This window comes from Camelus bactrianus, chromosome 5 (assembly GCF_048773025.1).
Source record: "Camelus bactrianus isolate YW-2024 breed Bactrian camel chromosome 5, ASM4877302v1, whole genome shotgun sequence".
NCBI classification, from domain to species: Eukaryota; Metazoa; Chordata; class Mammalia; order Artiodactyla; family Camelidae; genus Camelus; species Camelus bactrianus.
Genome location: NC_133543.1, coordinates 30,949,642 through 30,962,657, shown reverse-complemented (window position 1 = coordinate 30,962,657; position 13,016 = coordinate 30,949,642). Strand labels below are relative to the sequence as shown.

Here is a 13,016-nt window from a genome sequence, read left to right as displayed (position 1 = left end):
ATGTGTTTGGCCCACTGTGTTGCCTGTAATTCTCAGGGTATCAGCAGAAGAGCTTCCTCACCAGTTACTCTAGCGTGGTTAGCTTTCTAAATGGCACCGTCAGCTCTGGGGTGAACAGGATAAATGGCCAAAGCTTTGCCTTCACTTGAATCTTTAATGCTTTCTGTTTGCAACCAAATCCTCATAGGTGTCTGTTGTTCAGTGTGTTGAGATCCAACTCAGGAAGTGTAGGGCTTAGCCAGGACAGGTGAGTGCAGCAGTTTCTGGTGAAACTTTTAAAGTCGATGTTTTGAGGATGAAGCAATTTTCTGAATGGAAAGAAAGTCTCTCTACTTCCCTAACACCTCCCAAGAGGGGAACACCACCTCTGACCTCCTAGAGCTTTTCCACTCCTGGGCACAGTATGATACTAGTAAGTGGTTATTAAAGGTTTTTGAGTAAAAGACCTCAGGGGCTCTCAAATTTCAGGAGTGTCACATATCTAGAATTTTCCTGCTCTCTGTTTGCTGTTATTCACTAACAAGGACTACAAAAGCACCTACATCCTACATGTCCCTTCTTTATTCTTTAGTTCCCAAATGTTTTGAAATGTCTTTCCTAACACCACTTTACAAGTATCTAATGCTCTTGGTTCAGCTTTTTTTTTTTTTTTTTTTTTTTTTTTTTTTTTCCTGATTTATCATTCTAGTGGCAATACCTGAGCTTTCTCTAGAGGGCTTCCTAACTTCTCAGATGTATGTCAATAAGATACACATTGGTTTTCACTCTGTGCTAGGTATGGCACCTCGTATTTTGTTTGTATCAAGTAATTTAATCCCCAAGCCAGTCACAAGAATTTATTGAGCCTCTACCACATGACAGACACAATTCAAAGGACTGAATATATAAAGGCAAATAACAGACCCTCAAGGCATTTACTTTAAACTCAGGGGAGACAGACAGTAAACATGAATATAAATAAATCCTCCAAACAGCAATGGGAGGTGGGTGATACCCCCACACTTCAGATAAGAAAACTGAGGCTTAGTGAGGCTGTCTCTTACCAAATGGAGTCAAAGTCATAAGCGTGGGATTCAAGCCAAGTCTCCTGGACCTTGAAGGCCATGCTCATTCTGCTGTATCAGTTATTTCTAGAGCAGCTGGCATGCAGCTCTCCCTTAGACATTTGGGCATGTCTCTGCAGAGCCTTGTGACAGGCTCTGAGAGAGGGAGACTCCCAAATGTGTTAAAAGAGGTACATGAATGTCTTTCTCCCTGGAGCAAGGCCACTTCCGAGCCTGACATGGGTTGTTCTGCAATGCTGAACTGCAAGCCCTTTCATCCCTACCTGCCTAAGACGGCCAGCAGGTAACTTCATTCATCAGTGGGAGCCAATAAATGCGTCGAAACTTCATCATCTTAACTTTTAGGGCGTTCTTTTTTATTTCTCCACACAGAGAGAAAAAAACCAAGCTGCTGGATAGACTTGTGGGTTGAGTAAGACACATCAGTCAGGAAATGTCCGACCTGAGTAAGTCAGAGGTCCCAGGAATAGCTGACAGAGGCTCCGCGTGAATTTACACATAACAATTAGGTGAGGGATTGATATTGATGCTAGTAGTTCAGTACAGGAAATAGATCCTGGGACAAGAAATGCAGTTACTTATTTTAATTTTTTGTCACAAGACAAGTCACTTCTAAGGGGGGAAAGATCCTTAATACAATTAGGAAGAAGGAAGAACTAAATTGTCATAAGGACAATTTGTTACAATTAATGCAATTGCTGGGGCATTTTCTCCAAGTGAAACACATAGACAATTCACAGAATTTCCTGAAAACAAATCCTGAGCTGTAAGGGTAGATATGCAAAAGAAAAAAAAAAAAGAAAGAAAAAAAGAAAGAAACAAACAAACCCTAAAAACCAAAAACCTAAAAAAAAAAAAAAACACCTTAACACAGCGCATAGCTTAGCTGAAAACTCTTTGCATTCTACAAAACGGACACGGGATGGCAGCACATAATAACAGCAACATTGTAACTGCTTATCTGAAGAACGCTTGATGGAAAATGGCCCTTAAAACATTCATTACCATTATAAGAACTTGTTAGCTTGAGCTCAGGTTTGACACATTCATTTGCTCTAACATCAAAGCTTTATATCTTACATTCACCTCCTCGATGCTTTCTTCAGTAATAACACGGTGGCAAACCAAAAAGTCAGAGGAAAATATAGGTGAGATTGCTTTGTAAATTTCAGACCGTCTTTGGGCTGCCTGCCTCTGTTATCTGACTTGGTCACACTGGATTTGACTTGATTCCTCACCAGTGGTGGGGGTGAAAGTGATTTACTCTAGCGTCCTTGACTGATTTACCGAAAAATCACTCGGACACTGTTAAATGTTCTGACTAGTTCTCAAACTGGTAGGTGAGGAACTTATTTCTTCTCTCTTATATTCTAAGCTCCTTGTAATTTGCCCCTGCTTAAAGGGTCAAAGAGACACTAATGTATAAATACATATCTCTCTTTCACTATGGCAAGAAATATAAAAGCTTTTTATATTCAAAGGGTTACCAGAGGTTGTAAACTATAACAGGGAATATGATGGAAATCATAAAACTAAAGCAATCTTTTACAAATTAACTTCTGTTTTCCATGCTCTCCAAACCTTCCCTTCAGTCCTCCCTACTGAACATAAAAAGAGAGAAAGACAGAGTCAGCCTGAAAGAAGTTATTGGAATCCTGAGCAGAAAATGCTAAAATAATAATAATAATGATGATGATGATGATGATGATGTTTACATTAGGAGGGAAGGTATTTTGGTATCATTTTCTACAGAAAATCTTATTCTGAGAAACAGCTGTATTAAAAAAAAAAAAAAAGATTGAGAGAAAGAAAACAAATAAAAGCAACCGTCTAACAGCTATGGGTCCGTGATGAAACGGGACACTGGACTGGGCTACTTCACTTTTGGGGACAGAAGTACCAAAATGCAGGAATTCCTAAACTTCCTCAGAAAAGCATACTTTGAATGTTCATAATGAAAAACTAAAGTTGAATGCTGAATGTATTCGGCTTTCAATCCTGTCTATCTGGGAAATTTCTAGAACTTCACTTCAAAATAAATTTATGGCCCTTTACAAATGAATAGCCAAACTCCTGTTGTATTCAGAGACAGGTCAAATTTTCCTTAGAAAGCAAGAGAAAATATATGAAAGACGGAAGGAAGTTAAAGAAAAAGGAATAGGAGGACGAGAAGGAAGGAAAATAACACAATACATGATGTGGGTGACTTATCATGGATTTATAAGTAGAAAACTTGAAAGAGATTAATAAAATAGTATTTGTTAAGTGACAATTGAAGCCCTTGGTACTTCGAAATAAAAGGACAGTTTTTGCTTCCTGGCCTCAAACAGCTTCCAGAAAGAGGAAAAAAAATCCAACCTACTTCAAACAGGGCTAAAATCTGATACCAACTATATATACAATAAGGCTGGGAAAAGGACAGGTTGATATGAGTGACCCAGTTTCTCCATCTGTAAAACTGCATACGACAATATAGCCTGTTTTACAGTATTACTGGCAAAGCAATTAGCCAGGTGCCTGACAAAGTAGGCATCTATTACTAATGCTATTAACTCACTGAAATTTAATAAAAGATATAAAGAACTTGATAAGTGGGAAAAAGACTATGAAAAGAAATTTTACATAAGAAATACAAATTATAGCAACTATGGTATGCTATTTAATAGCTACTAAATTATCAATGGGATAAAAACTACATAATTTTTCAAAGTTATGATTAAACTGACTGAGACAGGAAGGGGGCAGGGCACAGCCATTCAAGGAATGCTACAGCAATTAACATCAAAATGGTGGAAGATTCAACCCCCAGTAGGCCTTGAAGGCTCAAGATGGTGGGAGATTTAACTTCTAGCAGAACTTGAGCTTCATTATATGCTCACTGTAATATATTAAGATGGCAAATAACACGCCCACAGGCGCCATGGCAGTCCCAAGGCTAGCTACAAAAGGTCAAAGAGTGGGAAAGACCAACTTCCTGGGAATCCCAGCCCTTTCCCCAGGCTAGTTAGACTGGTCCTTCCACTTATAAGTCACCAAGCCCATATAAACTGGCAACACAGTGCCTCGCAGCTGCCCCCCACCCCCTCCCCATTCAGAGACAGCCCACACCGTACTGTCTCTGAGCACTTTTTTACTTTTACTTTTACTCTAATCTGAGCACCAATCCCCTCACCTCGTGGCGTTTCTCTTCCCTTTAAATGTATCTCTCTAAATAAATCTACCTTTACTCAACTGTGGCTCATTCTTGAATTCTTTCCTACGTAAAGCCAAGGACTCACATGGCGGGGCACGTCCCAGGGGCTCAATTGAAGCCTGGGACACGACCCTCCTCACGCCCCACATCCGTTTTTCCTGCATCATGACAATTTTGTCACAAGTTACAAAAACATACAGATTCCTTGGCCAAGCATTATGGCAATATTTAATAGTCATTAAAAAAATGGTTCTGTGATTTAACTAAGTCATCCAGGCTTAGAATTTCTCTTAAAACAATATAAAAGAAAAACTGACAAACAGCAGGAGGTTTACTGCAATTATCATGATTTTAGTATAAAATTAGAATCAACCTAAAAATCAAATAAAAGGAGAGTGTAGAAATGGTTTGGTGCATTACAGTCCCATCAACATGGTGGGATATTATATGTTATTAAACATGCTGATTATATCTACAATTTTCTATTTCTAAAGTGTTTATAACAGAAACAAAAGCAAATCCCACAAGCCATAAAGGATAAAATTATGGAACAATATGGGTCAAATATAAAAAATTCTGGTCATTGGGGACTTTCATCAACAAGGTTAATAGAGAGTAAGAGACGTGGAGGAAATATGTGCAAAATCTAAAGTTGAGAAGGTATTACGACTTGGTATATATTAGTTCTTTCCAAAAAGAAGTGATAAACTCAGTAGAATATAGTCAAAGTTTATGCACAGGCAACTCTCGGAATGCAGAACCTAACTGACTCTAAATAGGCAAAGTGAGGCTTAACTGAACACCATGCAATGAAATAACACAATGAAAATTAACACAACACTAAAGTAGGGTCATCCTATAGCCATCAACTTGCAAAACAGAGTTTTAATAATCCTATGTATTAATAAGATTATGGCAAGAGGAGATCTCTCCTGCATTATGGGGGGAGTATGAACTGGTGCATTCATTCTGGAGAAAGTCTGGCAGCAGCACCCGGCACATTTATAGCTATGTGTACCTCACAACCAGCAATCCTTTACTCCCAGGTGTATGTTCCAGAGAGAAATCCTAACAGGATTGCAAGGAGACATATATGTGGTTTATTGCAGTGTTGTTTAAGATAGAAGGAGTTAGGGACAATTTAAGTATCCATTCCTGAGAGGTAGAGTAAATAAAATTTAATGTGTCCACACATGGCAAAATGGGCATCAGTTGGAAGAAATGAACTTGTTTTAAATGTATAGATACAGATAGATATCCTAACGCTAACTAACATTAAACGAAAGTAGTGCGAAACAGAATGAGGCTTATAACCCAAAAGGCTTATGAAATTTAGAACACATTCACATACGTACTATTTTCTAGGATGCCACACACATAGCCAAATAAATATATGGAGAGTGTATCTGATGAACACACATTCTACAGTGGGGTGAAGTGGAGATTGGAGACTAAGAATAAAATAAAACCAGCTAGGAGTCTTGCCCAGAATGATGATACTGTAAGGCCACACACTGAAAAGTATAACCAGCTCAATTCTGTGCACCTGAGGTTAAAACAAAACCAAAACCGAAACAAAACAAAAAAAACAAAACAAAGGAAAATTAAAATTTATATAACTTTAAATGAAAAAGATCTGAAAGACTGCATAATTATATGCAAACTGAAATAACAATAAAACAGAGTACAAACTAATGTCTATAAGAATTTAAATTAGAACACAGAAATGGTATGCAAGCTGATTAAAATAACGACAAATAAAACAAATGCAAAATGGCATATACCACTGATTGAAACTACCTGAAAATGTATTACTGTGAGTTGGTTAGGGGAAAGGCCCTGTTCTGCTCCTCTGCTTTTTCTGGGGAACACTTTCTAGGAAAACATTTAACCGGGATGGTTTATGGATGGCTTACAGGCAAGGACACTTTACAAAACCACTACAGTGGAGCAGCATATTTGCTTGGAGCTCCTTTTAGGACCTCCTCCTCTTCCTTGCATGAGGCTGGAGGGTAAGACTGACCAAAGCTGTCACCACCTTTCTCCTACCAACCCCCAGGGAAAAGTTGAAGTGATAATTTAAACAAGTCCTTGAGTCCTTTTCTGTCCCTCTTTGGATTTTTTTGTCCACTTGGCTGGTAAGGTAAGAGAGGGTCTTAACTTATTCATCTTGGGAAGATTTATTGTTGCACCCTCCACATTTCTTCCATGAGCTGATATAATTGGGAGTAAGTCTAGGGGAGAGGAGGCATAGAATGGGTTAGTCAAAGAATCCCTCCTGTTGCCCTTTCAGAACCTAACACGTCAAGCCAGGTTCTCCACTGGGGCATGGACTTGCCCAGTCTTTGAAAGTAGCCTTGCATTTGACCTTATCTCCTGTGCATCTCCTTCCTGGGCCTCTCAAGGGAGGGTGGCTGCAGGGTTAGTGCAGAGGGACAGCCTAGGAGAGGATTCAAGACTCTGTTCGCTATCCCAGAACAAAACACAATATGGGCAAAAAATAGAGTTTGTTCTTTAAAATTGAAATAGCTCTTTTAGGTAGTGGAATTATGGATGACTGTTTTCTCCAAGTTTACTTCTTTTAAATAAACATATACTTACTCCACTATAGCAAGCAAACAAAAGTGTACTTCATTCTCTACTACTGGCTAGAGTTCCAGTCTAGTACTGGATCTCATTACACAATTAATAAGTGTCCCATTGAGTAGATAATTAGTACATTTATCCTTTATGACTTTAACTATTAAAAATAGTCATGAGTAAATGCCTTGTCTCCTGTTGTGAGCACTTTCTACGTACCTTTGCAGCTTGCATATGGCTATAACACAAATCTAAGTGTGTAATAAGACTTACATGAGAAATAGGAAAAAATTCTAAAATGAAGATGATTATTTCTAAATTCTTCTTGTATAAAAATTATCTATCATCTGTGTCTACCCTCTTATCAACCTTAAATTTTTCTCCTAGCTTTCTGTTATTGTTGCCAAGGAAATTCTTATTACTTTTTCTAATTTCTCTCAACTACTCTGTCTCATCTCCAAATGCAGCAACTTCTAACTTTTTGTCCTACAGATGATTTTATTTTCCTTTTATTTTTTTCTTAACTGATTTTTTATTTGAGCAACAAATGTATTTCAAATTCTCCATTCTTAAAAATGTTATGTTCCCAATGTATTGTAGGGAGACTTTTATATACTGCAAAATAAGTCTGTTCATTCCCTAATCTCTTAGTCCCAGAAATAAGACCCATTATCTTATTGCTTTGCACTGTTTTTAAGATTTCAAGTCATAGGAAGACGATAAGCACCTCATTTATATATTCTATGCAACAAAATAAAATATAGTGCTTTACTGGAAACTGTAATTATATTAAAAATAATGTTGATCATAGTGATAGCAGAAGGAAATGTTCTAGTCTTGCACTATAGGGCCTTTCTTTCCAAACAGCGGCACTGAAACAAATTGAGGAGAAGGGGAGCTAGCATAGTTATATAAAAGTGAATTAAAGAACTCTTATTACCTTAGTTTCTTTCCTCCATCTGCAATTTTAGCTTTTTGAAGATAACCTTCTTTTTCAACCATCTGCAAGAAGAATGCATATATTAAAAGTGTGACAAACTCCTATGCATTATTAGTTTGAATGAACGAACCTATGCTTTCCAACAGTCATTGCAGTGATGGAAGTTTCCAGTCATAGAACTTCATCAATAATGCATATATAGTTTATGGGAAGTGCCTGCAAGATCATAGTCATTACAAGCTGTTAAACATCCAAAAGAAAGATTACAAAGAGTAATGTGAAAGATTTGTTAGATAGTGATACACCTTTTCTCATTTTTCTTTCTGGGCACTGAAGTCACTTGCTTACAAAATTGATTAAAAATTATAAAACAAAGACAAATTTAATGTCTTCCTTAATTTTACCCATCATCCTTGGAAAAGTTCTTCCTTTGCACTCCTCATTTCCCCTTCCTCATGTACCTGCTAAGGCCAGTGATCAAGTAAAATTCAATGAAACCAGGTAACTGAGACGGTTGAACCAGAGGGGGATTTAAAACAGTGACATCCCATGCATTTCATTCAGTTAGTTACCAAGAGATGCTGTAACAGCACTATCTCATCATCTTCCCCCAGATGTGGGTTTGCTTCCCTTCCTATTTGTATTTATTTGCTTTCATTTGCTAATACAATCGCACACTTCTTAAAGGAGATTCAACAATTCCTTATTACTCCACACAGGTTTTTGTGGAGTTCTAGGGTAAATAAATACACGATGGAAATTGTGATGTGGTGATTCCCAGCAAACTCTATATTAGATGTTTTAATTACTTAGTGCCCTATTTCTCCCTTCCCCTGCCTGTCCTGTACACCCCCTATCCCAAATTCTTACCCTGTGTTCTATCTGTTCACTCTTGGTAAACTGCCGACAACTTTCACCCCATGCTGTATGCTAAAAGCTTTAAGGAGTCACCTGCCTAATATCAAAGGACAACACCCCCTCAGTGCCACCCTCCATGCTTCTCTCTTGACTGTAATACTTCACTTCCACCATATCTCCATCTCATGAACTAAATATATTTAATCTACTTTGAAATATAATATTTCTGTCTATTGTTAGAGAATTCTTCCATGTTTCCTCTGCAATCTCTTCTAGGTGCCGTGTCCTGAATCTTCATTTTCCTTCTGTCATTATCACTATAGTAGGGCTTATTGGATCATATTGTATTTGCCCGCTTATTTGGTTGTGCCTCTACCTGTGCTGTGACTCTACCTTTCACACCTGGGTTCCCAGCACATACAGTGCTTGCTGGCACTGATCGTCACAATAATAAATATTGTTTGAACAAATGAGTGAATGAATGAATGGCTACTTAAATGCCTATTGAAATTTTTATAGGAAACTAGACAAGCCAAAAAAAAGTCTATCTGCATTATGACAGGCGAAAGGAAGAGATATTTGGGGGTGAATTATTCCAAACCACTAAAATTTCATCAAAGAATTGGCTATTTACAAGACTCAACCTGATATAGGTGAGAGCTTTTCTGAGTTGTTTATTACTATATCCCTAATATATAGCACAGTACTTAGCTTTCAAAACATATTTGATGAATACATCTTTTAATAAATAATGATGATGATAATGATGATTTATGATAATCATAGCATAGTATCTTTCACCTAGCTACATTTTCAGAGAATTTCTTTTATTTCAGCATGTTCTCCACAAGCCTCGAAGAATCTAAGGAAGCTCTCTTAGATAATTTTTAGAACCATAATGTTCAGTGGCGCCCCTTTTGTACTTGGATACATCTGTTCATTTGTTTTTTCTACCTTTTATTCTATGTATACTGTCCCTTCTTTTCAGTGCCAGGAAATCTTATTTATCTAACCCTATAATCCATATAATACATTTACTATTTAACTCTGGGCATCACTGGTTTCTACAAATGTTTGGAAGAAAGATGGTTTCAGGAGCAGTTAGCATCATAGAGGAGGTCCTTTTCTTTAAGAATGTATACTAAGAAATTTCGTTGTATAAATAGAGACAAAATTTACTGTCTTACATAAGCTTTTTTTCTGATGAAAATAATTACCAAAAGCCTGAATATATCTACCAAAAAGCTACAAAAATCTCTCAACTCATCATAAAAATTGATACATGCATTCTCAGCTAAGAATATTGCTTTTTTCCCCCAAACTATATTCGCTAAAAGACCACTGGGTGGACATTGGATATTTAGTACCCAGAGATGTATTACTGATGACCATTTCTCTAAAAAAAATGAAGGGAAATGGGAAAGGGAAAAGCTAATACTCTTGTAGGGAGAAATCAACATAAGCTGGTTTGAGTTATATTCTTTAAAATTCTCTCTCCTAGGATGCATACATTATGTTCCTCCAGACACTACTGAACCTTTTCAGGATACCTGAGTTTGAGGCCAGGAGCTGAATTCCTCGTATTAGGATTCTATAAATGTGATAGCATTGCCATCAAACAGGCTGAACCAGTTTTCACGGCTTTGGGTCAATGCAATACAGTTGCCAGGCATGACCCCACAGAGGTCCCAGTAAAAGGAAAAAGGAAGAGGTAAGTAGCAGGTTTGGTATCTTCTTTTATATTATCATTCTAAGTCCAAGTTGCCTTCCTGATCATTTGAAGAAGCTAATAATCCTCTCACTGTGTACTTTTACCAATCATATTTATTTACGTGGTGCAGATTTTTACATATCTATGTGTCTGCATACAAATTTTCACATGTAACTGTACACAGATGCAACCATCATGCACTATTCCCACTTCTGGGATCAGCCGTTCATTTCTCTCCACTGTTTCTTTCATACTTATTGTACAGTCATTCACTCTTTCAACACATTTTTAAATAGTAACATTCCCTTCCCATAAATACCAGATGCTTTGCTCACAATGGACTGCAAAGATTAATAGGACAATCTTAATCTTACTGAGACTTATATCCTTGTGAGCTCACATTCAAGACACTTCTGGTCCTCTTTTTGTGGACTGAATACCACACTCCTCTCCAGCCATCCCAGAGACTGAGTTAGCTTTTACCCCGGAATAGACAATTCCAATCAGGCTTCCTACACTGAAAGCACTGCGTTACTTTAAGTCCCATGATGGGGAAGCAAAGCTTCCATGAGGTACATTTAATTACTTAATTATTCATTGTCATCATACTTTGAAATACCTCATCATGTTCCAGACACTAGGAATCAGTGATTCCAGGAAGCTCATAGGAGATGAAAGAAATATTAGGGCAAGCAGAAGATGACTATGTATTTTGTATGTGGCTTTATATATGGTACCACAGTATTTACTCTAATTATTTATTCCCATTTTATGTTAATCCTATGGTTTGCAGGGACAACAATCAATAAATCACAGTGGAGTATGTTGGTCATCTAGGACTCAAATGGCCTTGCCTCTAATAATTTACAAAATTATGTATAGCTCAGGCCTAAGTTTAGGATACTATATGCCAGGTTCCAGGCCCATTTGAAGTTCTTTAAGGTAGTAGCACTCCTTAAACTACGTATACTTAAGAAATGTCAACGAATATTTAGATCTGTATCTGGCTTCTTGAGCTATTTATCCAATGCTCCTTAGAAGCCTTATTTAATGCTAAGTGGCAGGAAAGATCAGCAATTTGTCCAGACTGGATGCCAGCCAGTCTGCTAGCATTGAGGAAGTACTAAGCAGACACAACTGTGTTGAGATACAGATGAAAAGAATAAATGGCAGTGGGATATCCAGATAGCACCTGTTTATCAACCTAAGTTGGAAGTGATAGGCAAGGCAAGAGAGCCGAAGACAACCTATGATTAATGGTAACAATCGTGGTAGAGAGACCAGCCTGTAACCATAAGTTCAGACACTGTAATTTTTTATGTGAAGGCTTCACATCGTTCTCAGATAAAAGTAGAATTGAAAACAACAGATTTTCATCTACACCAGTCCACCAAAAGAACTCTATCAAAATACATGTTTATAAATAGAAATAAACTGAATCTAAGACTTTCCTTGATTTTCACAAGAAGGGATTGGCTTTTAATACCAGAACCACAGAGCTTTTTTGCTCTACTGATGTATGTAAGTTGTTGCTCTTTCCCGCTTTGTTCTGACTGTGTTCATTGGCAACATTCTGACTCCTAATTCACTTTCTAGGTACTTTCACATGGAATGTGGATGACAGTCAGCATCAGTATATCCACCGCTATAAATTTATAAATCAGAATTACAGTTTACACAGCAGACTCTTACAAATTTGGTTACTATGAAATAATCCTAGGGATCATCACCTCCATAAACACTGATAATATTGATAAATATAATTTTTCAAGATCCTCAAATCTGAGACAGGCCCCAGCCCTGAATTGGAGACAGCCCTCCGAAGTTGCATTACCCTGTGAAAATTTCTGTGTGACTGACTGTACTCCTAGGAGAACTTTTTATCAACTTGCTGTAACTACAAATGTGAGCTACAACAATTTTCAAACAGATCAGGCATTTAATTATTTTCCTATTTAATAATGAGGCACTTGTTATATTTTTTTCTGAATTTTTAATAGATCACAGTACTTTGCTGGTAATCTTGTTTGTTCTGGTAATTTCTATTATAAAGCACAAAATGAACACATATCTGGTTATATCAAATGATGCTTCTCTTCCTTCTTAAATCTCTTCTTGATTTCTCTACTACCCATAAAAACAGAAATTTCTGTCTTCTTTCCATTGGCTTTCTTTTTTAAAATTATTTTTATGTTTCTATTTTTAAAACAAAAATTGTATACATTTAAGGTGTAGAATATATTTTGATTTATGCAAACATAATGAAATGACTACTATAGTCAAACTACTTAACGTATCCATTTTCTTATATGGTCACCTTTTCAAATCTTTTTTTGTGGTGAGAGCATGTGAGATCTACCCTCATAGCAAATTTCCAGTGCACAACACAGTCTGATTAACTATAATCACCACATGATATAGTTGATATCTAGAACTTAGTCATCCTACGTCACTCCACTGGCTTTCCTTGTCTTGCCCCACTTTCCTCTTTGGGATTCATTGCTTACATTTTTCTTCTCAGTCTCCAATTATTTCTGTATTGGCTCTAGCTTTCTTGCTATATCAGATCTGCTGACCATGTGTCTGGACTTGCAGTGGAACAGAAACAAAAGCAAGGGAAAAAATCACTTTCAAAATCCAACTTATCTGTACATCATATAAAGTATTAAT

The 13,016-nt window shown here is 37.1% G+C and overlaps 1 protein-coding gene across 3 annotated transcripts in view; it reads right to left on the bottom strand.

Annotated features, from left to right (window-relative positions):
- ARHGAP15 (Rho GTPase activating protein 15) overlaps positions 1 to 13,016 on the bottom strand; it is a 575,155-nt gene that overhangs the window by 484,555 nt on the left and 77,584 nt on the right. For all 3 annotated transcript variants that reach the window (XM_074363591.1, XM_074363590.1, XM_074363592.1), the window contains one exon: positions 7,778 to 7,839. In XM_074363591.1, the coding sequence (XP_074219692.1) occupies positions 7,778 to 7,839 (62 nt within the window). The remainder of the gene's footprint in view (positions 1 to 7,777; positions 7,840 to 13,016) is intronic.